This window comes from Dipodomys spectabilis, unplaced genomic scaffold, assembly GCF_019054845.1.
Source record: "Dipodomys spectabilis isolate Male_0828 unplaced genomic scaffold, ASM1905484v1 ptg000552l, whole genome shotgun sequence".
Lineage (NCBI taxonomy): Eukaryota > Metazoa > Chordata > Mammalia > Rodentia > Heteromyidae > Dipodomys > Dipodomys spectabilis.
The window spans coordinates 320,697-345,585 of NW_024871229.1; the positions used below are offsets into that span (position 1 = coordinate 320,697).

The 24,889-nt window shown below is 46.1% G+C and overlaps 1 protein-coding gene across 3 annotated transcripts in view; it reads left to right on the forward strand.

The window, feature by feature from the left end:
- Nucleotides 1-24,889, forward strand: part of Blm (BLM RecQ like helicase) — a 51,746-nt gene that overhangs the window by 10,190 nt on the left and 16,667 nt on the right. For 2 of the 3 annotated variants that reach the window (XM_042670467.1, XM_042670469.1), the window contains exons 4-16: nt 390-546; nt 2,420-2,541; nt 6,150-6,282; nt 6,557-7,197; nt 9,188-9,379; nt 9,696-9,814; nt 12,196-12,309; nt 14,343-14,441; nt 14,629-14,777; nt 18,302-18,408; nt 19,113-19,273; nt 21,304-21,499; nt 23,256-23,446. In XM_042670467.1, the coding sequence (XP_042526401.1) occupies nt 390-546; nt 2,420-2,541; nt 6,150-6,282; nt 6,557-7,197; nt 9,188-9,379; nt 9,696-9,814; nt 12,196-12,309; nt 14,343-14,441; nt 14,629-14,777; nt 18,302-18,408; nt 19,113-19,273; nt 21,304-21,499; nt 23,256-23,446 (2,381 nt within the window). The remainder of the gene's footprint in view (nt 1-389; nt 547-2,419; nt 2,542-6,149; nt 6,283-6,556; nt 7,198-9,187; nt 9,380-9,695; nt 9,815-12,195; nt 12,310-14,342; nt 14,442-14,628; nt 14,778-18,301; nt 18,409-19,112; nt 19,274-21,303; nt 21,500-23,255; nt 23,447-24,889) is intronic. The other variant, XM_042670468.1, reaches the window with a different exon arrangement.

The following is a 24,889-nucleotide window of genomic DNA, read 5'->3' on the forward strand; positions in this document are numbered from 1 at the left end:
TTACTTTCTTTTTCTGGTACCAGGTTTGGAATTCAGGGCCTTGTGTTTGCTAAACTTGCTTGGCTGGCCCTCTAGCACTTGAGCCATTGCTCTAGCCCTGCTTTTTGTTGGCTAATTGGAGACAGAGTCTGGTGTGGACTTTTCTACCTGAGATGACCACAGCCTTTAGCTTAGGCCCACCACCTACACCAGCCACACAGAACCACCCTCACTGGCTTCCACCAGCCTTCTCACGGGGCTCCCAGGGCTGCTGCTCCCCATGCATCCTTCCCAGCCCCCACGGTGCTCAAGGAAGCTGTGACTTACCCAGGGCTTTCTCCTGCACGTTCCCACCTCTTCTGTGTGATCAATTACTGCAGTGACTTAAGCTATCCGCTGTTTGCCTGTAGGTAGCAGGGACAGGAAGCAGCTTGTGGAGGGGGCTGAACCGCCTTCTGCCCAGCAGGGCCCGTGTATTGAGCTAGATGATGACTACGATGTCGATTTTGTTCCACCATCGCCAGAGGAAGAGAGCATTTCTTCTGCTACTTCTTCTAAATGCCTTAGGTAAAATAATAGCTCATAAACCCTCTTGTTTGTTTCTAGGTTACCTTAAGTAATGCGCCTTACCTTTGTGATATCATTTCTCTGTAAGGGTATTTTGTGTGTGTTTGCTGGTCCTGGAGCTTGGACTTAGGGCCTTGGTACTCTCCCTGAGCTTTTTTGCTCAAGGATAGTGCTCTATAACCTGAGCTATAGCTCCATTTATGGCTATTTTGGTGGTTAATTGGAGAGAAGAGTTTTATAGACTTTCCTGCCCAGGCCGGCTTCAAACCATGGTTCTCGGGTCTCAGCCTTCTGAGTAGGTAGGATTATAGACATGAGCTACAGGTGCCCCACTCCATTTACTTTTTTTTTTTTTTTTTGCCAGTCCTGGGGCTTCAACTCAGGGCCTGGGCATTGTCCCTGAACCTCCTTTGCTCAAGGCTAGCACTCTACCACTTGAGCCACAGTGCCCCTTCCAGCTTTTTTGGTTGTTTATGTGGTATAGAGGAATTGAACCCAGGGCTTCATGCGTGTTAGGCAAGATCTCTACCACTAAGCCACATTTCCAGCCCCCACGTGTTACTTTTTTTTTTTTTTGGCAGTTGTGGGGCTTGAACTCTGGGCCTGGGTGCTGTCCCTCAGCTCTTCAGCTCAAGGGAGTGCTCTACCACTTGAGCCACGGCACCACTTCAGTTTTCTGGTAGTTAATTGGAGATAAGAGTCTCACAGACTTTCTTGCCTAGGCTGCTTTGACCCACGATCCTCAGATCTCAGCCTCCTGAGTAGCTAAGATTATAGGCGTGAGCCACTGGTGCATGAGCCACTGGCGCCTGGCCCATGGGTTGGTATTTATTTGTCTATCTGTTTGGCGTTATTTTATATCAGGGCCTCAACCTTGCTTAGTAGGCAGCCTACCATTTGAGCTAACAACAGCAATCCCAGACTGACCGTATAGTCTGTATGAGTCAGTTGCACACACACAATATTTATTGACAGGTTGTGGGCTTAGGAATGGAAAGGAGAACGGGTTCCATCAGCACACTTGGTGTACACGTGTGATGAGGGAAGCGGTCGGCACGCTGGTGTGCGTGTGTGATAAAGGAAATAGAACACTCAGTACACATGAGATACGGGAGGCGGTCAGCACGCTGGTGTGCACGTGTGATAAAGGAAATAGAACACTGGTACACATGAGATACGGGAGGCGGTCAGCACGCTGGTGTGCGCGTGTGATAAAGGGAATAGAACACTCAGTACACATGAGATACGGGAGGCGGTCAGCACGCTGGTGTGCGCGTGTGATAAAGGGAATAGAACACTCAGTACACATGAGATACGGGAGGCGGTCAGCACGCTGGTGTGCACGTGTGATCGGGGAGTGGGAGCTCTGTGAGGTGGCAAGCATGACTTGCTCAAAATGCTGCACACTTAGACAAACAACTTACACTTAAGCCTCTTGCACAACCTTTTGAGGTTCAGAAAAAATAAAATACATGCTGACATAATACAGGAAGTACAGATAAAACGCTTTGGAATCTCAGAGGGAGCTCTTAGTAACCACTTTCTAGAGAATTTGGGTTGGGCCTGTAAGAGCAGGTGTTGTCTGTGTGCAAAGAGCCTGGGTGGCAGGTTTTCCCAATCAAGGGGAAGCAGCGGCACCCTCCTAACCTAGCTGGTGCAGGCCTGTGAGGAGCGGAAGCACGCTGCGCAACAGGAGCCTGTGCTTCTAAAACATGTACGCTGTCTCTTGGGACCAGAAGATGGGACACCTGCAGACGAATAGGAGATAAGCCATGCGTCCGTTACACAGCATCTCACCAATCAGGATAGTGTTAGGGGAAGGTATGCATTTGTTTGATTTGTTTTAACTTCCTTTTTTTTTTTTTTTTTGTAGTGTGTTAAAGGATTTTGATGCCTCTGACCAAGAAAAAGATCTCTTATCAAAACCAGAGAAAATTGCCGGGCAGGAGCCTGATCTGGAAACCAGTGTAGACTGTGACGGTACAGACATATGTGGTACATAATTATGGTATTAGCCACGTCGTTTCAGCTGCTTATTTCTAGCTTATGTATTTTCATCCTATGGCTGTGAAGTGTAAAATGGTAAATGTATGGTGCCTCTCATTTTGATATAAACCATCGTGGTGCACTGGGCAGCCAGCATGTGCTCGGACAGCTCAGAAATTTAGGACCCCAACCAGGCTCATTCTGCCTTGAAACTGCAGCTTGTTGAAAAATCACTTCACATGCCGAGCCAGAATTGGCCTCCCTGTAGGTTCAGTCCTTTGATGTAAATGTGAAGCTCCTAGTTTTCTCCCTAGTCCCAGGCCTTCCAACTAACTGTTCTTTTTTTTTTTTTGGCCAGTCCTGGGGCTTGTGCTCATGGTCTGGGCACTGTTCCTGGGCTTCTTTTGCTCCAGGCTAGCACTTTACCACTTGAGCCACAGCACCACTTCTGGCTTTTTGTGTATGTGGTACTGAGGAATTGAATCAAACCCAGGGCATCTTCATGCTAGGCAAGCACTCGACCACTAAGCCACATTCCCAGCCCCACGATCTAGTAATTCTGTAAACCTCTGAACAACAGCAGTCCCCTTTCCACCCCTGCTTCCTACTTTCCAGAGTACTTTCAGTCGAAAACTGGTTGCGCTTTTGTCTGAATTTTTTTCTGGGAATAGTTTTATTTCTTTTTCCCAGAATTTGTGTTGATGGGATGTTAGACCTCCATGAATTATCTATGCATCTTCTAACTTGCTTGCTTGCTTATTTATTTATTTATTGGGTCTGGTTGTGGGCCTGAACTCTGGGCCTGGGCACTGTCCCTCAGCTCTTAAGCTCAAGGCTAGCGCTCTACGACTTGGGCCACAGCGCCACTTCTGCCTTTTTATTTTTTCTGCTTATGTGGTGCTGAAGAATCGAACCCAGGGCCTTATGAATGCAAGGCAAGCGCTCTGTCACTGAGCCACCTTCCCAGCCCTTGCTTTTTTATTTTTATTTTTTACTTCTGAGTGTTATAACAGTGATGTACAGAGAGGTTACAATTTTGTAAGTCAGGTAATGTGCACATTTCTTTTTTAAAAAATTATTATGTTAGAGCCGGGCGCTGGTGGCTCACGCCTGTAATCCTAGCTACTCAGGAGGCTGAGATCTGAGGATCGCGGTTCAAAGCCAGCCCGGGCAGGAGAGACCATGAAACTCCTATCTCCAATAAACCACCAGAAAACCGGAAGTGGCGCTGTAGCTCAAGTGGTAGAGCGCTCGCCTTGAGCTGAAGAGCTGAGGGACAGCGCCCAGGCCCAGAGTTCAAGCCCCACGACTGACAAAAAAAAAAAAATTAAAAAATTATTATGTTAGTAATGGGGGCTTGAACTCGGGGCCTGGGCACTGTCCCTGAGTTCTTTTGTGCAAGGCTAGTGCTCTACGACTTTGAGCCATAGCACCACTTCTGGTTTTCTGGTGGTTAATTAGATATAAGAGTCTCATGGACTTTCCTGCCTGGCTGGCTTCCAATCGTGATCCTCAGATCTCAGCCTCCTGAGCAGCTAGGAGGACGGGTGTGAGCACCTTTCTTTCCGGGCAGTGTCACCCCTCTTGCTCTCGCAGTTTTTCCCTCCCATCCCCATCCACAAATTGTATAATTCCTTTTTAACGTGGTGTCTAGTGAGTGCCACTGCCGCATTTATTTGTTCACCCTTTGTCCCTCCATGTCTGTGCCCCTCACACTCCCAATGGCAGACCAACACTTGACTACTTCTTTTAGGGATTTTCTCCATTTTTATCTTTAACTTTTCTGTGGAATACATCATCTGTACCAAGTCAGTTTTCAAGAGCTCTTTTATGAGACTTCTGAGAGACCTGCCGTTCTGTTTGACAGTTTAGCGTACTTGATTGCATTAGTTATACAGAGCAGATGCTGAACTTACAGCACATGTGCTCATGGCGCATGTGTAGTACTCTGTGTTCTTTCTGTCTCCTCAGAACTCCTCTGTATTTTGGTCTCTGAATGTGTGGCTAGAGATGTTCCCGAAATATCTCACATCTAGCCACCACCACCACCACCCCTGAGGATCGAACCCAGGGCCTCGGGCATGCAAGGCAAGCACTCTACCACTGAGCCATCTTCCCAGCCTCTTAGCCCTCTTCTAAGTGCCCTATAGTAAAGTCACTGAGTCCATAATTATGCCAGCCCCTTAGGTGGTTTCTGTTCTCTATCTTACAAGTCGGGAAATGAAGGCACAAGAAAGTTAAATAACTTCTGGCCGCAGGCAGAGATAGCAGCAGAGTTGGGGCTCTGGGGCTCACCCTGATCGCCCCACATTGCCCGCGCTGCATCATTCCGTGTGACTGAGAAGAGGATTCTGGCCCAGGGCTCTGGCAGGGTCATAGCGGCCTTCCTCTAGGCTCATAGCCTTCCTCATGACCACTTCTTCACCTCCTTAGAGATCTGCCCCTGGGAAACTTCTCCACTGAGATTAAAAGACTGCGTTGTAGGACTCCAAAGAGGTCAAGGTCAGAGACAGCGAGAGGGAATGGGCGGGCCTGCTTTGGGGCGAAGCCTCCCCATGTGAAACTGTTTTGGAGCTTGAGTGCTGGGATCACAAGTGGATCGCCATGCCCAGCTCGCAGTCTTTTTTTTTTTTTGTCAGGCTTGAACTCTGGGTCTGGGCGCTGTCCCTCAGCTCTTCAGCTCGAGGCTAGCGCTCTACCACTTGAGCCACAGCGCCACTTCCAGCTTTTTCTGCTTATGTGGTACTGTGGAATCGAACCCAGGGCCTCATGCATGAAAGGCACGCGCTCTACCACTGAGCCACCTTCCCAGCCCCAGCTCTTAGTCTTTTATGCAGACTCTTGTATCTTCCTTTCTGAGTAGCTCTTGTTATCTGTAGGTCTACTAAACTTTCCAAAAAGGAAAAACATTGACACAGGCTCTGTTTTGATGAACTCTTGCTAACTTTATGATCACTTTCCTTGCACTCCCGTACTCGCGGATGCCTCGTGTGTCATCCGCTGGGCTCAGATCTCATTTGTCGTCTGAGACTGGCAGGGAGACTGAGCTCTTCCTGCTGTCCAGCTCCTGCCGCCACTCCAGGCTGCTGCTGTTCCATGCTTTCCACTCTGACATTCGTTTTCCTTTACAGGACACAGAAGTGATAGGAGCCCAGTCCCCCTGCACCCCGTCTCCTGCCTGGCTTCCTGTGCTCTCTATGCAAGCTTGCCTGGGCATTCTCCTGCCTGTGGTCTCGGGGTCGTGGTCCTGTCACAGTGCTCCTTCCTCTCTCCCACTCTCTTCCCCTTCAAGTCCCCGTCCCCCACCCCCACCCATGGTTCCTTCTTTCTTTGGGTGTTTCCTTCCCTTTCTGTCTCTCCTCGTCCCCTGAGAACACTGGTCCCCCACACCCACCTGGAGCGGACTTCAGTGATTTCCCATTGCTGCCCTACAGCATTTGTCTTCTCCCTTCATCTAAAAAAATATCAACTTTGAAATTCTGTTTCTTAGTTACATGGCTTGATTTTTTTTTTTTTTTTTAAGGCAAGGAGGGCTTGGGGATATAACTCCGTGTCGGGTGTATGCTTTAAGCCCTGGGAGTTATCCTCTTGCTCTCTTGTTTACAATTGCTTTACAGCCAGACGGACCTGTCTCCAGGAGCAGCTTATTCAGGTGATGGAGCGCATCTGTAGGGTGGTTGACACCATGCGAGTAGATGAACTGACATCTTTGGACTGTGGGGACCAGCTGCTACAGTTGCGGGACCAGAGGTATCATGACCCTTCCCTCCTGCCATAGGTCCGATTGTATCTCCACCTCTGAGTCCAGAAATGAACAGGCAATCCGTCCAGGTTGTCTGAACCAGAAATTGCATAAGGATAATTTCATCAGGTTTTACCTTTCAAACCATTCCTTTAGGTTTATATTCAGATGTTAAGAGACTGGGGAAATAGAATTATAGATCACTACACTTTCCATTTGGTTTAAGATGTGAAGATCAACATTCATAGCAAACAACTTACATTGTTTCTTTTCTGTCTTCAGAAGGAAACTCCTAGCAGAAGTGGATTTTACTAGGAAAGATGTGAGTCTTCTCAGTGGTGTGTGGAAACACAGGCATGACTCACTTGGTATCTCTGTGGGGGGTGATTCCTGCCCTCTGGAGGGTTCTGTGGAGTTAAAGTTTCCATATCTTCCCTCAAATTCTCTGTCCATTGGGGAAAATGTACTGTCTACTGCCCCAGGAAAGACAGGTCTGTCAGCCTCCACCAAGGAGCTGTTTGAAAGCCCGTCATTCAGTTCCCGTTCACAGAAGGCCTTTGTGAGCAGCAAGTGGGCAGAAACGCCAAGTAGAGAGAGAAGAAATGAAAGCTCATACTTCCTGGGAAATGCTCTCACAAGCACCACTGTGAAAGATCTGAGTAAGCATCCAGCTTCAGGAGATAACTTAGCAAGAGAAGCCCCGACTTCCTGTGATGTGGATGACTTTGACATAGATGACTTTGATGATGATGATGACTGGGAGAACATCATGCAGAATTTGCCAGCCAGCAAGCCTTCCACAGCTGTCTACCCTCCTGTCAGGGAAGGTGGGCCAGTGAAATCCCTATCAGCCAAAACACACTGCCTTCCAGAGGCCTCTGGGGCTCAAAAGAAAAGCTCAGAGGCAGTTCAGAATTACGCCGGTAAGTTTAAGATAAATTGAATACTTAAATATTACAGGAAAACAAAACTATCCAAAATAGAAATTGTATAAGAAAAAGCACAGCAAGCCATCATTGCTTGAAAGCCACATTGTTTTATGCAAATTTGTACAGATAATATGAATTACAAATCACAATTTCAAAAGCAAGTTGCTCTTTGTGTCTGCAGCAGCTGTAGTTTTATAAAATGTGTAATTATAACCTATTGTAGTAAAGCTCCAAAGTCATTACAAGTGTGCTTTGCCTTTAGATGAACATTTTTAGTCCCTAAAACAATGAAGCTCATGAAGACAAGTTTTTAATGGCTTGGAGATGAACAAGAAAGAAAAGATGAATGTTTAACCTGAAACTGTATCTATTTTTTGAGTTCTGGATTGATGAGAAATGATTATAGACACATGTCTTGAAATATTAAACTACTGTAGTCTGAGGTTGTGAAGTCAAGTTTCTTTTTTTTTTTTTTTTTTGCGTCCAGTCATGGGGCCTGAACTCTGGGCCTGGGCGCTGTCCCTCAGCTCTTCAGCTCAAGGCTAGCACTCTACCACTTGAGCCCCAGTGCCACTTCTGGCTTTTCTTTTTGCTTATGTGGTGCTGGGAATCGAACCCAGGGCCTCATGAATGCAAGGCAAGCACTCTACCACTGAGCCACCTTCCCAGCCCATGAAGTCAAGTTTCTTAAAGCAATCAAATTATTCCCTTGGGCCTAGACCCTCTTCCCTTCAGTAACACTGGCTGGGTGCCGGTCATGGACAGTGTCCTGCGTGGTTTCTGAGAGGGCTATGGACGCCCTGCGGGAGCCCCCAGCAGAATGAGGAGTTCTGAGAGGCGTGGACTTAGCTACTGAAGAAGGCCCCAGTGCAGCCAAAACTAATTTTAAAACCTTACCTCAGCCCCATAAAGTTCACACTAGGTAGTTTTTACTGAAGCAGAGTACCATGCAAACTTGCATGAAGTATAGTGTTCCTATTTTCATCGTTGATGATGTAATACCTTGGAGATGGTTCTTACAGTTAGGCTGTTGACCTTTAAACTAACCGTTAATGGATTTATTTTGGTGTCATGCTAGTGTATGTCGTACTTGATGTCTGTAATTATCCTTGAGACACTTGAGTGTTGGGAGTGAGAGTAGCTGCCGGAATGGGTGTGAGTACCTCATGTTCCCCAGGGAGCCAGCCTTAAGCACACTGAGGACTGAGGTTGCACAGCCTCCCCCCTGCCAGCGGAGGTGTCGGGGTGGGAAGAGGTAAAGTGCAGGAGGCCGAGGTCTCAGCTACGCAGAAAAACCTGTGACACCATTCACAGAAATAGTCAGGAGGCAGAGTCAGATTTAGAGAAAAGCTGAGGAGGCTATTTTAAAACTTGGGCTGACGGTTGGTTGTTCATGCACTGGGATAGGAATGCTCAGAGACCAGGAGAGCTACGCAGGATGGAGCTGAGGGCACAGCAGGAGAGAGCTAGGCCTGCTCACACACAGGGTGTGTTTGAGATCGCAGGACCGGAATTATTCCAAAGAACATTGTGAAGAGCGCAGTCCCAAGAGTCTGAAGAGCTTCAAACTTAAGGGACAGTGGAAGTGGGGCCAACAAAGGGAATTTAAAGCCAGCAGGGGAGCTGGAGGTAGAGCTCTGCTCCGTGGCAGAGCATGCGCAAGGCCCTGGATTTGATCCCAGCACTGCAAAATAAACAAGTACGTAAACCAGTAAATAAGGCAAGTAGAAAAACCATGGTTATCAAGAAGAAGAGGAGGAGGAGGAGGACAACACAGTAATGATGACAGGACTGTAATGAAAGACTGGATTTCAGTCCTTACAATCTCTGGTGGCCTTGGGGCCAGTTGGCGGGGAAGCCTCAGGAACAGGGAGAGTGCTGTGGGGAGCTGACCCTCCGTTGTGCAAGGATAGGACTCTGTAACACAGGCTGACCTGTGTTGGATTCACACACTGATTCTTCTTAATGTTGATTGTTTTCATAGACAAGTTGGCGCAGAATTTCACCTCCAGAAATGTGAAACATGAACGCTTCCAAAGCCTCGATTTTCCTCATACAAAAGAAATGATGACAATTTTTCATAAAAAGTTTGGCCTACATAATTTTAGAACTAATCAGCTAGAGGCAATCAACGCTGCACTGCTCGGTGAAGACTGCTTTATCCTAATGCCCACTGGTATGTATTTTTAGATATGAATTGGCAGGAATCCATTGGCAGATGTTAACACCTACACAAGATTCTTATCTTTTAGGGATCCCCTGAACCTTTCACGCATAGGAAGTTTATTACCTCATGTCTTCTGTTTTCTGGTTGGTGACATGATAAGGTTTTTACCTCTTACAAGATTTCCAGCTCAGGGCTGGGAATATGGCTCAGTGGTAGAGTGCTTGCCTAGCATGCATGAAGCCCTGGGTTCAATTTATCATACACACACACAAAAGCCAAACAAAAAGATGGAAGCTAATGGATTTTTTCATCCTTTTTCTTTCAGGAGGTGGTAAAAGCTTGTGTTACCAGCTGCCTGCCTGTGTTTCGCCTGGAGTCACTATTGTCATTTCTCCCTTGAGATCATTAATAGTAGATCAAGTTCAAAAGCTGACTTCATTGGATGTAAGTTAAAACATAAAAGCACCATAAAAGTGCTACAGAAAACGCTTCATTACTGTAGATACTTTTATTAAGTCGTTTATAAATTGGCAGAATCATTTATAAATTATTTGGAGATATAGTTCAGTGGTAGTGCACTAGCGTAGCATGCACAGGAGAGTAGCTGTGAGACTCCATCTCCAAAAAATAACCATGAAGCCAGGCGCCAGTGGTTCATGCTTGTAATTGTAATCCTAGCAATCTAAGGATCATGCTTCAACGTCAGCACAGGCAGGAAAGTTCATGAGACTTACCTTCAATAAACGACCAGAAGACCAGAAGTGGCGCTGTGGTTCAAGTGGTAGAGCATTAGCCTTGAGCTGAAGAGCTCAGAGTCCAGGCCGAGTTCAAGCCCCACAACCGACAAAAAATAAAAATAAAAACGTGGGGCTCAAGGGGTAGAGTGCGAATCATGAAAGCCAAGTAAAAGCATGAGGTAAAGGACTAGTTCAAGCCCCAGACTAACACCCAAAAAGAAGACAACATGAATGTATTAAGAACTTTTAGCTGGGCAAGTTGGCTCACGCCTGTAATCCTAGCTACTCAGGAGGCGGAGATCTGAGATCATAGTTCAGAGCCATCCGGGGCAGGAAAGTCTGTGAGACTCTTATCTCCAATAAACTACTCAGAAAAAGGATGGCAGAAAAAGGATGGCGCAGTGGATCAAGTTGTAGAGCACTAACCTTGAGCTGAAGAGATGAGGGACAGCGCCCAGGCCCAGAGTTCAAGCCCCACGACCGACAAAAGAGAGAGAGAGAGAGAAAAGGGGGCTGGGAAGGTGGCTCAGTGGTAGAGCACTTGCCTTGCATGCATGAGGCCCTGGCTTCAATTCCTCAGCACCACATAAGCAAAAAGAAAAAAGCCGGAAATGGCGCTGTGGCTCAAGTGGTAGGGCACTAGCCTTGAGCTGAAGAGCTGAGGGACAGTGCTCAGGCCCAGAGTTCAGGCCCCACAACTGGACCAAAAAAAAAAGATTAAAAAAAAAAATAGAATTGGGTTTTACTACTGCCAGATCAACATGATTTTCTTCCCCTTGTGCATGCTCACACATGTTGTTTTCCTCCTAGCCGAGCTGAGGGAAGTATCATGCCTACATTCTACTAAATCCTTCATACTGCCATCAGCAGAACTGGTGCAGGGCTATGAGTCATCACGCCTCATTGAGACAAACGGCTTGGTATTCTTCCAAGGACGGTGGTGCAGGGACAGTCACCATGTTACCCGCGCCATTCTGTGTGGTCCTTTTGTTGTCACTGTACTAAAATTTCAAAGTTGCATTTACCTAAAAAAGTAGCTTTGTGTTAGGACAGGAATCTCTTGGATACTAAACTCATGGTTGCCTTTGCAGTTACAAAGAGTAAAGGAAAAAAGCCGGAAGTGGCGCTGTGGCTCAAGTGGTAGAGCACTAGCCTTGAGCTGCAGAGCTGAGGGACAGCGCCCAGGCCCAGAGTTCAAGCCCCACGACCGGACCAAAAAAAACAAAACAAAACAAAACAAAGAGTAAAGGAAAAACCCTGCTTTCAGCTGGTTAATTTTGTTGTTGTTGTTACTGTTTTATCTGTCCTGGGGCTTGAACTCTGGGCCTGGGCACTGTCCCTCAGCTCTTAAGCTCAAGGCTATTGCTCTACCACTTTTTTTGGGGAGGGGGGTCCGGTCCTGGGACTTGAACTCTGGGCCTGGGCGCTGTCCCTCAGCTCTTCAGCTCAAGGCTAGCGCTCTACTACTTGAGCCACAGCGCCAGTTCTGGCTTTTTTCTTTTTGCTTATGTGGTGCTAAGGAATCGAACCCAGGGCCTCATGCATGCAAGGCAAGCGCTCTACCACTGAGCCACCTTCCCAGCCCTGCTCTACCACTTTGAGCCACAGCGCCACTTTTGGTTTTCTAGGGGTTAATTGGAGATAAGGGTCTCACGGACTTTCCTGCCTAGGCTGGCTTTGAACGGTGATCCTCAGAGCTCAGTCTCCTGAATAGCTAGGATTACAGGCGTGAGCCACTGGTGCCCGGCTAGTTAATTTTTTTTTTTTTTTTTTTGAGATAGTCTTGCAGACTTTTCTGCTTGGGCTTGCTTCAAACAGCAGTTCTCCAGACCTCAGCCTCCTGATAACTGCAGGAGCTTTTTTGTATGTGTATAAGGTTTTGGTATATCTCAGACTGACTTCTAACTCTCCGTTCTCCTGCCTCGACCTCCTGTGTACTGGGGTTATAGGCATGCATCACCATGCCTGGCTGAGGAGGGTGTTTTGAGTTATGCTTAATAAAGACACACACACATATGTATATATAAATTGTGATCTATGACCTTTAGAATTTTTAAAATTAAAGTTGTCTGTTGCCTTTACACTTAGATTACAGCTACATATCTAACCGGTGATAAGACTGATGCAGAAGCTGCAAGCATTTACCTCCAGTTATCAAAGAAGGACCCAATTATTAAACTTCTCTATGTCACCCCAGAGAAGGTTTGTATTATATCATTATTTTAAAATGTAACATTGGGCCTGGGAAGGTGGCTCAGTGTTAGAGTGCTTGCCTAGCATGCATGAAGCCCTGGTTTGATTTTCAGAACCACATAAACAGAAGCCAGAAGTGGCAATGTGTTTCAAGTGGTAGAGTGCTAGCCTTGAGCAAAAGGTCAGAGGCAGTGCCCAGGCCCTGAGTTTAAGCATCATGACTGCCCCCCCCCCCCAAAAAAAAAAAAAAAAGTAATATTACAGGCCACTAGAACACATATGCTTTTAAAACTATGGCATCATCTTTTTTTTTGTCAGTCGTTGGGTTTAAACTCCAGTCCTGGACGCTGTTCCTGAGCTCTTCAGATCAAGGCTAAGTGCTCTACCATTTGAGCCACAGTGCCACTTCCTGTTTTCTGGTGGTTAGTTGGAGATAAGTCTCACAGATAGCCGGGTACCAGTGGCTCATGCTTGTAATCCTAGCTACTCAGTAGGCTGAGATCTGAGGATCCTGGTTCAAAGCAGCCCAGGCATGAGACTCTATCTCCAATTAACCACCAGAAAACCGGAAGTGGTGCTATGGCTCAAGGGTAGAGTACTTGCGTTGAGCTGAAGAGCTCAGGGACAGCACCCAGGCCCAGAATTCAAAACCCACAAGCAAGGGGGGAAAAAAAGAGTCTCACAGACTTCCCTGCCCAGTCTGGCTTTGAACCGAGATCCTCAGATCTCAGCCTCCTGAGTAGCTAGGATTACAGGTGTGAGCTACCGGTGCCCCAAGTATAATTCTTAATGTACAGTATGATAAAAAGAATTTCTATATAATTTTGACTTAGAAAACCAAACTAGTGGCATTTCACTATAATTGCTTTATTATGTATTCTTTTCTCTAGTTCCTGAAACATTTGATTGCTGATGTAGTAGTCTTTTAATCCTAAACACTTCAGTATGCATTTCTCAAAAATAAGCAATTCTCACCTATGACCATACTATAATGATCAATCAAATTCAGGGGATGTATACTGACACAGAACTATTTCTTAATCTGTGAACTGTCTTCTGATTGCAGTGACTGCCCCTGTGGCAGAAGAAACTCCCACGCTAGTCCCTTTTCTCTCAGGGATTTTGAAGCATGCAGTCCATTTGTTTTGACCCTCTGTTCCCCCATTTCGTCCTTGTCGTTCACTTTGGCAGGAACACCCCAGATGTGATAAGTCTCGTGTGTCCTAGCAAGAGGCATTTGGTGTTGACTCATCTGTTCCTGATGACGTCAACAGCTGATCGCTGGGTTAGGGCAGTTCCTGCCAGAGCTCCCGCTGCCACCAGCTCTGGTTTCCTCCTTGGTAGTTAGTTGTTGTCCTACTGTAGGTTAATGTGAGAGTGCGGATGTCCTGTTGGACACCACGCTTAACCACAGTTTGACCTTCCACTCACGGTTATTTTACTGTGATATACGCCAAGTTTTGGATTAGCTGATTTAGTTGATATTTAACCATAAGGAAAAAAGCTTTCCCTTCTATCCCACCTATTTATGTGATAGAGCTCAAGGATTCTTGATTTATTTGTTGGGTTACCATCAGTTCTTATTATGGATAGTGGTATTCTAGATTTGGCCAGTAGGCACACCAGCCCTGCTTTCTCGTCACTGTCAAGTGGGGTGCATGTGCTGGCTGCTGCTAGCGCTCAGTGCTTCTGGCTCTGTTGGGGTCAGTGCTACCAAGTGCATCATCACATATATCTGTATGTGAGCTGTGTACCTGCCTGCTTCTCCCCAAACCACATGCACACACATAGCACACCTCTAATCCTGGCACCAGTGTTGCTGAAGCCAAAGAACATTCTAGCACCACTGACCTAAGGAGTAAACTGGAATGAGGGCCAGCATTCTCACGTCTCTCTTGCCATTTCCTGTTACTTCTATTTTCTTCATAGATTGAAATAATGTGTTTTTACGGTAGTTTTAATATGGTTTTGAGTGTAATGGAAATTAAAGACAGCAAAGACATTGAGGCCATATGTTTGAATATCTCTTGTTGCTGGTCTAGGTGTGTGCGAGTAACAGGCTGATTTCCACGCTGGAGAATTTGTATGAGAGGAAGCTCTTGGCCCGTTTCGTTATTGATGAAGCACATTGTGTCAGTCAGGTAAGCCCGCTTCTGCCTCGGGATGTCTGTTCATACTGGCATTCACGTCTGTATCTTCAGACCTGGGGACAGACGCACCCATGGAGTGCCTGCCCTGCTGAAGAGTAACGTGGTTCTTAACCGGGGGACGTGTTGGCTTGGACACAAGATACAAATCACTGAAAAGGCTGTGTTTTTCTCCTACTAGTGGGGACATGATTTCCGTCAGGATTACAAACGAATGAACATGCTTCGCCAGAAGTTCCCTCTGGTCCCCGTGATGGCGCTCACGGCCACCGCGAACCCCAGGGTGCAAAAGGACATCCTCACCCAGCTGAAGATCCTCAGCCCGCAGGTGTAAGTTGTCCAGACACAAGTATTTAAAGCCTTGTTCGTACCTAGCCTACCCAGTGTGCCAGGCACTGCTCTGGGCACTTCATGTGGCTTTTTATGTACGAAAACAAGTTTTAGGAAGTGTATGTCCTGTTTCTCTTTGACAGATAAAGAAAGGGAGGCAAGGTATTAACTTAGAGAAGTTCACGCAGTTAGCAAGTATTGCAGTAATGGCTTAAACCTCAAAACCCTTTAATTTCTATTCCAAAATGCATAAGCAGAAGTAGTGGATGGAGATGTAGGTGCGGGCTGCTGGAACTCAGAAGGCAATGTAATATTATATCCATTGAAAAGACCAGCAGCGAGGAGCCGTCAGACAGTTTTATAAAGAAAGCAGGTATTACAGGGTGGGTGGTTTTCTAAAAGGTTTAGACGGCTATATTTAGATGCAGTAGAGTTCACCTATTTATGTAATTGAGGTGTTTGTGGTTTGTTCATAGCACTGTAGGACCATCACCACTGCTAACTCTGGGACATTTCTGCCTCCCTTGAAAGATTCTATACGTACTACCAGCCACGCCTTCCCCCTCTGCCCTCAGCAGCCCTCGACTGCTTTCTGCCCCCAAATTTCTTTGCCTAGTCTGAACATTCCACATAGAGATTGAGTAGAAGTGTTTGATTGGTTAATTGATTGGTTTTGCCAGCCCCTGGGCTTGAACTCAGGGTCTGGGCACTGTTCCTGAACTTTTTTTTTTTTGGTGGGGGGGGGGGGGGGTCTGGTCGTGGGGCTGAACTCTGGGCCTGGGTGCTGTCCCTCAGCTCTTCAGCTCAAGGCTAGTGCTCTACCACTTGAGCCATAGTGCCACTTCTGGCCTTTTCTGTTTATGTGGTGCTGAGGAATTGAACTCAGGGCCTCATGTGTGCAAGGCAAGTGCTCTACCACTGAGCCACCTTCTCAGCTCCAAGACAGTCATTTTATATACAGACTTTTTTGCCTATGTTATACATCACTGTAGGAAAAGTATACATATTGGTCTTCTAATCTGTATTAAAAGTTTCATCTGCATTGAATTATTAAAGTCATCGGTCACGTAGAAATGATTGGAACAATGTGTGTGTGCGCATGTGTGCATGTGTTTCTTTTACATACTCTTGCTGTTTCCCAGGCTACAACTGATCCTTCCACCTTTGTTTCTCAAATTTCTGAGACTACAGTTATGTACCACCATGCCCAGCTTGCATGTATTTTGACATTTTTTTCCCATTTGCTAGAATTCAATTTGATAAATATTATATAATCAGAGGCTTAACGTAATTTTGGGGCTGGGAAGATGGCTCGGTGGTAAGTGCTTGCTTTGGATGCATGAGGTACAAGGTTTGATTCCTCAGCACCACATAAGCAGAAAAAGCTGGAAGCAGAGCTGTGGCTCAAGTGGTAGAGTGCTAGACTTGAGCTGAAGAGCTGAAGGACAGTGTCCAGGCCCAGACTTAAAGCCCCATGACCAACAACAACAACAAAAAAAACACATCATTTTGAGCATAAATTTTAGTATGTATTTTAATGAAATAGGACTTTTGTTTTTCAATTAGTTCATATATCCACAGATGAGTTGAATCAGTACTTCTTTTATAAATGTCAACCCTGAGAAATGTTACTTACATAAACATGAATGAGAGTGAAAGGATTTTATTATAGCAGTAACACTCAATTATTTGAATTCCTCTGAAGTATATGCCAAAATTACATCATGATCTGTCATCAAAAATTATTTTTAATGATCTGTCAGCTGACATCTCAATTAAATCCTCCAAATTTTGTGGGAGGCAAAGACTATGAAACTATTTGACTGGCAAAATAAGCAATATCATTAGTTATTCACTTTTGTGGGAAATATATGCTTTTAAAACTTGACTGGAACTTCTTTAATGATTATGAAATGTTTTTACTATGTTTTTTGACAAGGACCCTGTATCCTATGCCTAGTGTATTTGGAAAAGCTGGGGAAATCAAATCCTTTTTTTTGGGGGGGGCGGGGCGGAGGGGTTAGTTGTCGGGCTTGAACTCAGGGCCTGGGCCTTGTTCCTGAACTCTTTTTGCTCATGGCTAGTGCTCTACCACTTTGAGCCACAGCTCCAATTCTGATTTTTAGGTGGCCATTTAGACAGATATAAGAATCTCGTAGACTTTCCTTCCCTGACTAACTTTTTGTTTTTTGTCTTTTTTTTTTGTCGGTCGTGGGGCTTGAACTCTGGGCTTGGGCGCGGTCCCTCAGCTCTTCAGCTCAAGGAGAGCGCTCTACCACTTGAGCCACAGTGCCACTTCCGGTTTTCGAATGGTTTATTGGAGATAAGACTCTCATGGACTTTCCTTGCCCGGGCTGGCTTTGAACCGTGATCCTCAGACCTCAGTCTCCTGAGTAGCTAGGATTGCAGGCGTGAGCCACTGGCGCCCGGCCCCTGACTGACTTTGAACCATCATACTCAGATTGCATCCTTCTTAGTAGCTAGGATTATAGGCATGAGCCTATAGCACTTGGCTCCAAACATTGTTTTGGGGTTTTTTTTTTGACAAGATGCTTTTATTGCGTGATGTGTTATTAAATGTCATTTTGTCAAAACTTTGTGGTTGCATATTAGCTCATTGAAATACTGGAGAATGACTGGTGTGTAACTTTATTAGTGGAGCCAGTCTTTGTTGACAAATCAATCAGCCAAGTAGATCGATTTCCTCACATTGAAAGATTCTGATTTGTTTTCAGTTCACATGAACTATAGTAGTGGTCCTAGTTCCTAAAACAGAAGCAGAGTGCCGCTTGAATCCAGATCTCACAGAGCACTTTCCAGTGGCACAAGATGGACATGCTTGGCCTAGAAATGTTTTTTGTTTTTGTTTTTTTTGTTGTTGTTGTGGGGCTTGAATTCTGGGCTTGAACACTGTCCCTCAGCTCTTCAGCTCAAGGTGAGCACTCTGCCACTTCATAGCACCATTTCCAGTTTTCTGATTGGTTTATTGGAGGTAAGAGTCTCAGGGACTTTCTTGCCTGGACTGGTTTTGAACCGCGATCCTCAGATCTCAGCCTCCTGAGTAGCTAGGATGACAGGCGTGAGCTACCGGCACCTGGCCTGTTCACCATTTTTCTTTCTTTCTTTTTTTTTTGGGTCTGGTCATGGGGTCTGAACTCTGGGCCTGGGCGCTGTCCCTCAGCTCTTCAGCTCAAGGCTAGCGCTCTACCACTTGAGCCACAGCGCCACTTCCGGCGTTTTTCTTTTTGCTTATGTGGTGCTGAGGAATTGAACCCAGGGCCTCATGCATGCAAGGCAAGTGCTCTACCGCTGAGCCACCTTCCCAGCCCCCTGTTCACCATTTTTAATATGAGCTTCAGTACAACCTTAGTCAAGATATAATGGAACCCAGATTGTCATGCCCAAATTAGCTCAAGTAACTTCAGGAATTTTGTCAGGACTGTCATTTCCCTTGCTGTAGCAGTGACTGTTTTCTTAATTTTATGTTTGTATTAACTTGATTTTATGTTTGCCACTTCTTTTAGGTTTAGTATGAGCTTTAACAGGCACAATCTGAAATACTACGTATTACCGAAAAAGCCTAAGAAAGTAGCATTTGATTGCTTGGAGTGGATCAGAAAGCATCACCCATGTGAGTTGGGCCATGTGATGAGCTATGTTTATTTAATACCACAGTAGAATATAAAATATTGCATATTAGCCTTTTTTTTTTTCATTATCGTAGCACTAAGTTGTTATTTACAGAGCAGCATCTTGCAACTCAATTCCCTCAAATCCCATTGGGTTAAATAACAACCCTATCATCTGTGTTGTAATTGGTGTCTTTCCTCTGGCCTCTGTCAGTGTGGATGGTGCAGCCCTTTGCTGAGTGCCTCTGCCCTGCCCTCGTGTTTGCCTGTGAGTTGTATTAGCTGAAGTGAGACTCGAGTTCAGAGTAGTTTTCCACGCCACCCTATGTCATGAGCATTTCCCCATAGCTTTTACACAGTCCTGCCTTAATCGTTCCCTTTATATTACCCATTAAAATTATTTCTAATTTTTAAAATGATAAAAACTTAGTGTAAGTCCTGTACCACTTAATCTAGGTTAGTTTCCTGGGGAGAAAACTGAGTCAAAAGCAATTTCCCAGGCTCCGGGTACACATGGCCCTTGGTCGGCACCTTCTAGGCTTGTGTTAAGGCTCCTTCCTGCTTTGGCGCTGGTCTCTGGAGAACCTGTATTCTGGTTCCAGGGCCACGAATTCCTTGCTGTGCCTTGTCCTGTGCTGTGAGCTCACTGAGCTCTGCTTGAGGCTGCTGTGTGTTGACTTCTCAGTGCTGTTTCCGTGTCTGGCAGATGACTCGGGGATAATCTACTGCCTCTCCAGGCGCGAGTGCGACACTATGGCCGACACGTTACAGAAGGACGGCCTTGCTGCGCTGGCTTACCATGCTGGCCTCAGCGACTCTGCCAGGGACGAGGTGCAGCACAAGTGGATCAATCAGGATGGCTGCCAGGTGACACGCTCAGACATAAGCACATACAAGAAGCAGGCCTACATAACACACAAGCAAACACGCACAAGAAGACTGGAGATTGTGCCAGGGACGTGCGGCTCATGCCTGTCATCCTAGCTACTTAAATGCTGAGATCTGAGAATCACAGTTCAAAGCTAGCCTGGGCAGGAATGTTTGTTGTATAAGGCTAGTGCTCTGCTACTTCCAGCTTTCTCGGTGATTAATAGGAGATAAGAATCTCATGAGACTTACCGCCAATAAACCACTCAGAAAACCAGAAGTGGCGCTGTGGCTCAAGTGGTAGAACACTAGCCTTGAACTGAAGAGCTGAGGGACAGCACCCAGGCCCAGAGTTTGAGCCCCATGACCGACCAAAAAAAAGGCTGTAAGTGGACGTGTGGCTCAAATGGTAGAGCTCCAAAAAAACAAAAAACTTGGTTGTTTTCCTCCAAAAGGATAATTGTTGCTTGAAGTTTTTAAAACAGAAATAAAGAGGGAAGTTACAGTTCAACAAAGCCAGTTCTGGTGAAAGAAGTCAGAGCTTTCAGAAGGAGCTGGCACCACGTGGCCTACTGGGCGCCTGCAGCCAGCTCCTTGCCTCCAGATGCCTATCTACCCCCGGAGGCTGCAGGCCCGCAGGCCTCACTGGAGGAGCTGTGGGCAGGCACCTCGTCCTCACTGGTGACCACAGTAGATTTTTTTCTCTGCAGGAAGAGCTCCTTTGGACCAAAGTGTCATAAATTTAGACAAGTGCAGGCCGCCGCTGTGCCCTGTGTTGATCATTGTGCCCAGCAGCTTGCAGGGCCTCATGCCCTGGCTGCTGAATCATGTCATTAAGACTCAGTCTGCTTGCCAGATACTTCGTCGCTTTTGAAATCCTGTTCTTGCGGTAGCAATTCATTTTTTTTCAAGTTCTAAAAAAAGACTTGCAGCTTTATTGGTGTAATGTAATTTTGCCTGAGATAGAACATTTTGGTCTGGCTTAAGTAGGTCCTAAATTTTTTTTTTTTTTTGCCAGTCCTGGTCTTGAACTCGGGGCCTGGGCACTGTTTCTGAGTGTGCTTTTGCTCAAGGCTAGCACTGTACACCTTGAGCCACAGTGCCACTTCTGGCTTTTTCTGCTTATGTGGTACTGAGGAATGGAACCCAGGGCTTCGTGCATGCTACGCAAGTGGTAGAGTTACCACTAAACCACATTCCCAGCCAATAGATTCTAAATTTGCAAGTGAGTGATCAAGCTCCTGAAATCCAGTACCACCTCACTTTCACCAAGTAATTCATCTGGGCCCACATAGATGGTCCCTGGCCTTTTCTTTATTTTAGCATAAGCAGCTCCTCAGGCTTCTCTCTAGTTTCAACTAAAATTTTATAAGCTTTGACTGTGAAATCAGCTCTTAAAAATAGAGGAGCAGGTTGGGAAGGTGGCTCAGTGGTAGAGTGCTTGCCTTGCATGCATGAGGCTCTGGGTTCGATTCCTCAGCACCACATAAGCAAAAAGAAAAAAGCCGGAAGTAGTGCTGTGGCTCAAGTGGTAGAGCACTAGCCTTGAGCTGAAAAGCTGAGGGACAGTGCCCAGGCCCAGAGTTCGAGCCCAACGACCGGACCCAAAAATAAAAATAAATAAAAGAGCAGTGTGTGATTGGCCAGTGCTGTAGGAAACTGACCCGGAGCAGGGGAGTAGGCACCGAGCCTCTGTGCCTCTGTCCTCTGCACTCCCATCGCCTCTGAGTCAGTGTCACAGCTCATGATGTCAGCACTGCCCCCGCACATCGGAACTGCACTGGATCTGGCCACTGCCCATGGTAATACCACACAGGAGAGGCCCTGCCAATCCTGAGCATCTTTATCACCTCGGGTCTTAATGGAACTCCAAGTTATCAATAGGAGAATCCTGTCTTAGAGGCACAGTCAGGAGGTGGTGCGAGGAGTACGTTTTACAGTCACAGAAGGGCTGAGCTTTGGGAAGTGTCTGCTGCCAGCATGTTCCTCTTAACACTTCGTGCATCTAACAGGGTTTGACTTTACACCAGGTTATCTGCGCGACGATTGCATTTGGAATGGGGATTGACAAACCTGACGTGCGATTTGTGATTCATGCATCTCTCCCTAAGTCTGTGGAGGGTTACTACCAAGAGTCCGGCAGGGCTGGGAGAGATGGGGAGATATCTCACTGCCTGCTCTTCTACACCTATCATGACGTGACCAGACTGAAGAGACTTATAATGAGTAAGCCAGGCTCCACTGGGGACTTCTGTCACCTGTCCCTGAGACCAGTCCACTCTTGTTACTGTGATACTTTGCTTTGTTGTTATTGTTGTGGGTTTTTGTTTTTTTTGTTTTTTGTTTTTTTTTTGTTCGGTCATGGGGCTTGAACTCTTGACTTGGGCCCTATCCCTGCTTTCTTCAGCTCAAGACGAGTGCACTACCACTTGGGCCACAGCACCACTTCTGGTTTTCTGGTGGTTAAGATAAGAGTGTCTCATGGGCTTTTGTGCCCGGGCTGGCTTTGAACCGTGGTCCTCAGATCTCAGCCTCCTCAGTAGCTTGGATTACAGGCGTGAGCCACTGGCACCCAGCTATTGTGATACTTTGTGTCCTGGTTTTCTTATGTAGTTCAAGAAAAATACAGATGCTCATATAGAGTAGAAATCTTACTTTACTTCATTTTTGCTATATAAGTAGCATGTGCTTGTTATATAAGCTCAAATGATACAGATATGTACAAAGCAGACAATTTGCAAACCGTGCTGTGTACCCTTGCCCTTTTATCCTTCCAGGCCCAGCTTTCTCATGCATCCTTGCATAATATGTATTTCAAACAAAGACAAGGATAAATGATGGTGCGCACATACCACCATCCTGTCCCGCTTTAGAAATAAACAAGCCAGCCGGGCGCAGGCGGCTCACACCTGTCATCCTAGCTACTCAGGAGGCTGAGATCTGAGGATCACGGTTCAAAGCCAGCCCAGAGAATAACCAGGAAGTGTGGCTCAAGTGGTGGAGTGTCAGTCTTGAGAGAAAAAGGCTAAGCCCCGAGCCACAGCCTGGTGCCATTGGCTCATACCTGTCATCCTAGCTACCCGGAGGCTGAGATCTGAGGATCCTGCCGGCCCGGGCAGGAAAGGCTGAGAGACAACCTTTATCTCCAATTAATCACCACAAAGTCAGAAGTGGAGTTGTGGCTCAAAGTAGTAGAGCTCTATCCTTGAGCAAAAAGAGCTCAGGGAAGAGCCAGGCCAGAGTTGGAGCCCTAGGACTTGCAAAAAAAAAAAAAAAAAAAAAGGAAGAAAATCAGGTGCTGTAGCTCATGCTGAGGTCCAGCTACTAGGGAAGCTGAAACCAGGGAATCACTCAAGCTTAGGAGTTGATAGATGCTCATGTGAAGCCAGCCTGGGCAGACCTTGAACCATAGTACAGGAAGAAATGGCTTCCCCCATGGGTTTCCTTTAATTTTACCTTGTGACCTTGGAGGAGAGAACTAGCAGGACAGTCAGTAGTGAGCAATCTGATTGCACAATCCAAGAGCACAGGCTCTGCCAGGAGAGCAGAGTCCTGCTGGTGCTGTGTGGACGCTTTGTTCATGCAATGACTCCTTTCTACCCTTTCCTTCTCAAAAAGGGGAAGTTCTGTGTTCATGCAATGACTCGTTTCTATCCTTTCCTTCTCAAAAAGGGGAGGTTCTGTGGATTTAATATTGCCTTTATGTGGGCTTGGAATAGGGCTTTTAATATGGCTTAGTGGTAAAGTGCTTGCCTAGCATGCATGAAGCCCTGGATTCAATTCTTCAGTACCACACAAGCAGAAATGGCCAGAAATGGCACTGTGACTTGGGTAGAGTGCTATCCTTGAGCAAATCTCAGGGACAGTGCCAAGTTTAAGCCCCAGGACTAGCAAAAAACAAAAACAAAAAAAATATTGCCTTTATGTTCCTCTAGTTTCCCATATAATGTGTACATTTTATTATGCTCTTTATCTTTTCCAGTGGAAAAAGATGGAAACCGTCATACAAGAGAAACTCATTTCAACAATTTGTATAGCATGGTACATTACTGTGAAAATATAACTGAATGCAGGAGAATACAACTTTTGGCTTACTTTGGTGAAAATGAATTTAACCCTCATTTTTGTAAGAAATACCCAGATGTTTCTTGTGACAACTGCAGTAAGACAAAGGTAAAATAAGAAAATTTAAAATTCATTGGTAGTTAAGAAAATTGGCCACTTATTTTTCTTCTCTTAGTTGGAAACAGTAAGTCCAAGTTAGAAGTCGGTGCGTGGCTTTCGAGAGGCGGCAAGGCGAACTGCCCTGCCGTACTTGGTAATGGGAAGGTTTTTGAAGTGGTTTGTGGGATATCTTTTCTTTAGCACTAGGAGCCTGTAAGAAAATGTACCGGTCCTCTACCTACCCAAATGATTGAGGTTATTTGTGTGCACTGCTGACGATAAGATTGGTATTTCAGAAATACCGTTAATACGTCAAAAAGATACAACGTGGGTAGGTGAAAACGTTCCGAATTCAAGAATAGCCTATATTTAGAGATCTTATTTTCACAAGAGCAATAATACGTACTATGTTTCAATTCAGTTTCAATTGGAATTACTTGGAGTTTCATTTAGGAGGAGTATATTTGTTTTTACTGTAAAGAAGAATAAAGGATTGGGAAGGTAGCTCAGTGGTAGAGCGCTTGCCTTGCATATATGAGGCCCTAGGTTCGATTCCTCAGCACCACATAAGCAGAAAAAGCTGAAGTGGTGCTGTGGTTCAAGTGGTAGAGTACTAACCTTGAGCTGAAGAGCTGAGGGACAGAGCCCAGGCCCAGAGCTCAGGCCCCATGACCAAAAAGCAAAACAAAATAGAACAAGCCTTGGACTGGGAAGGTGGCTGAGTGGTAGAGTGCTTGCCTTGCATGCATGAAGCCCTGGGTTTGGTTCCTCAGTACCACATACTCAGAAAAAGCCAGAAGTGGTGCTGTGGCTCAAGTGGTAGAGCGCTACCTTTGAGCAAAAGCAGCTCAGGGACACCCAGTACTGATGGCTCATGCCTGTCATCCTAGCTACTCAGGAGGCTGCCCTGAGGATCACAGTTCAAAGTCAGCCCAATAAACCACTGAAAATCTGAAGGGCGCTGTGGCTCATGTGGTAGAGTGCTCGCCTTGAGCTGAAGAGCTGAGGGACAGAACCCAGGTCCAGAGGAGGAGGGGGAGGGGGAGGAATAGGAGCAGGAGGAGGAGGAGAAGGAGTGGGAGGGGGAAGAGGAGGAAGGGGAGAGGAGAAGGAGAAGAAGAATGAGCTTGTGTAATGGTGTAATCCCAACACCTGAGAGCTGAGGGGGCGTAGTAAATTGGGCTCTGCTGGTCTGAATGAGTCCACTGTCATTTGTCTTGAAGCAACCTTGGGATACTTTCAGGTTACCAGGTACTTCCCATACCCTTCATGCTGGGCTTTTGTGTTTTTAATGTAATGTTACTGTTATTATTAGGGTGTGTACACAAGGGTTACCGTTTCTTCATTTGGTTTTACGTTTTAATGCTTGCCATGCTTTACTGTTAGAGAATTGCTTTCACATCTGGTATTTTGTTCAGCGTGTCTGCAGAGTGCTGGGGGCTCAAGTCTTAG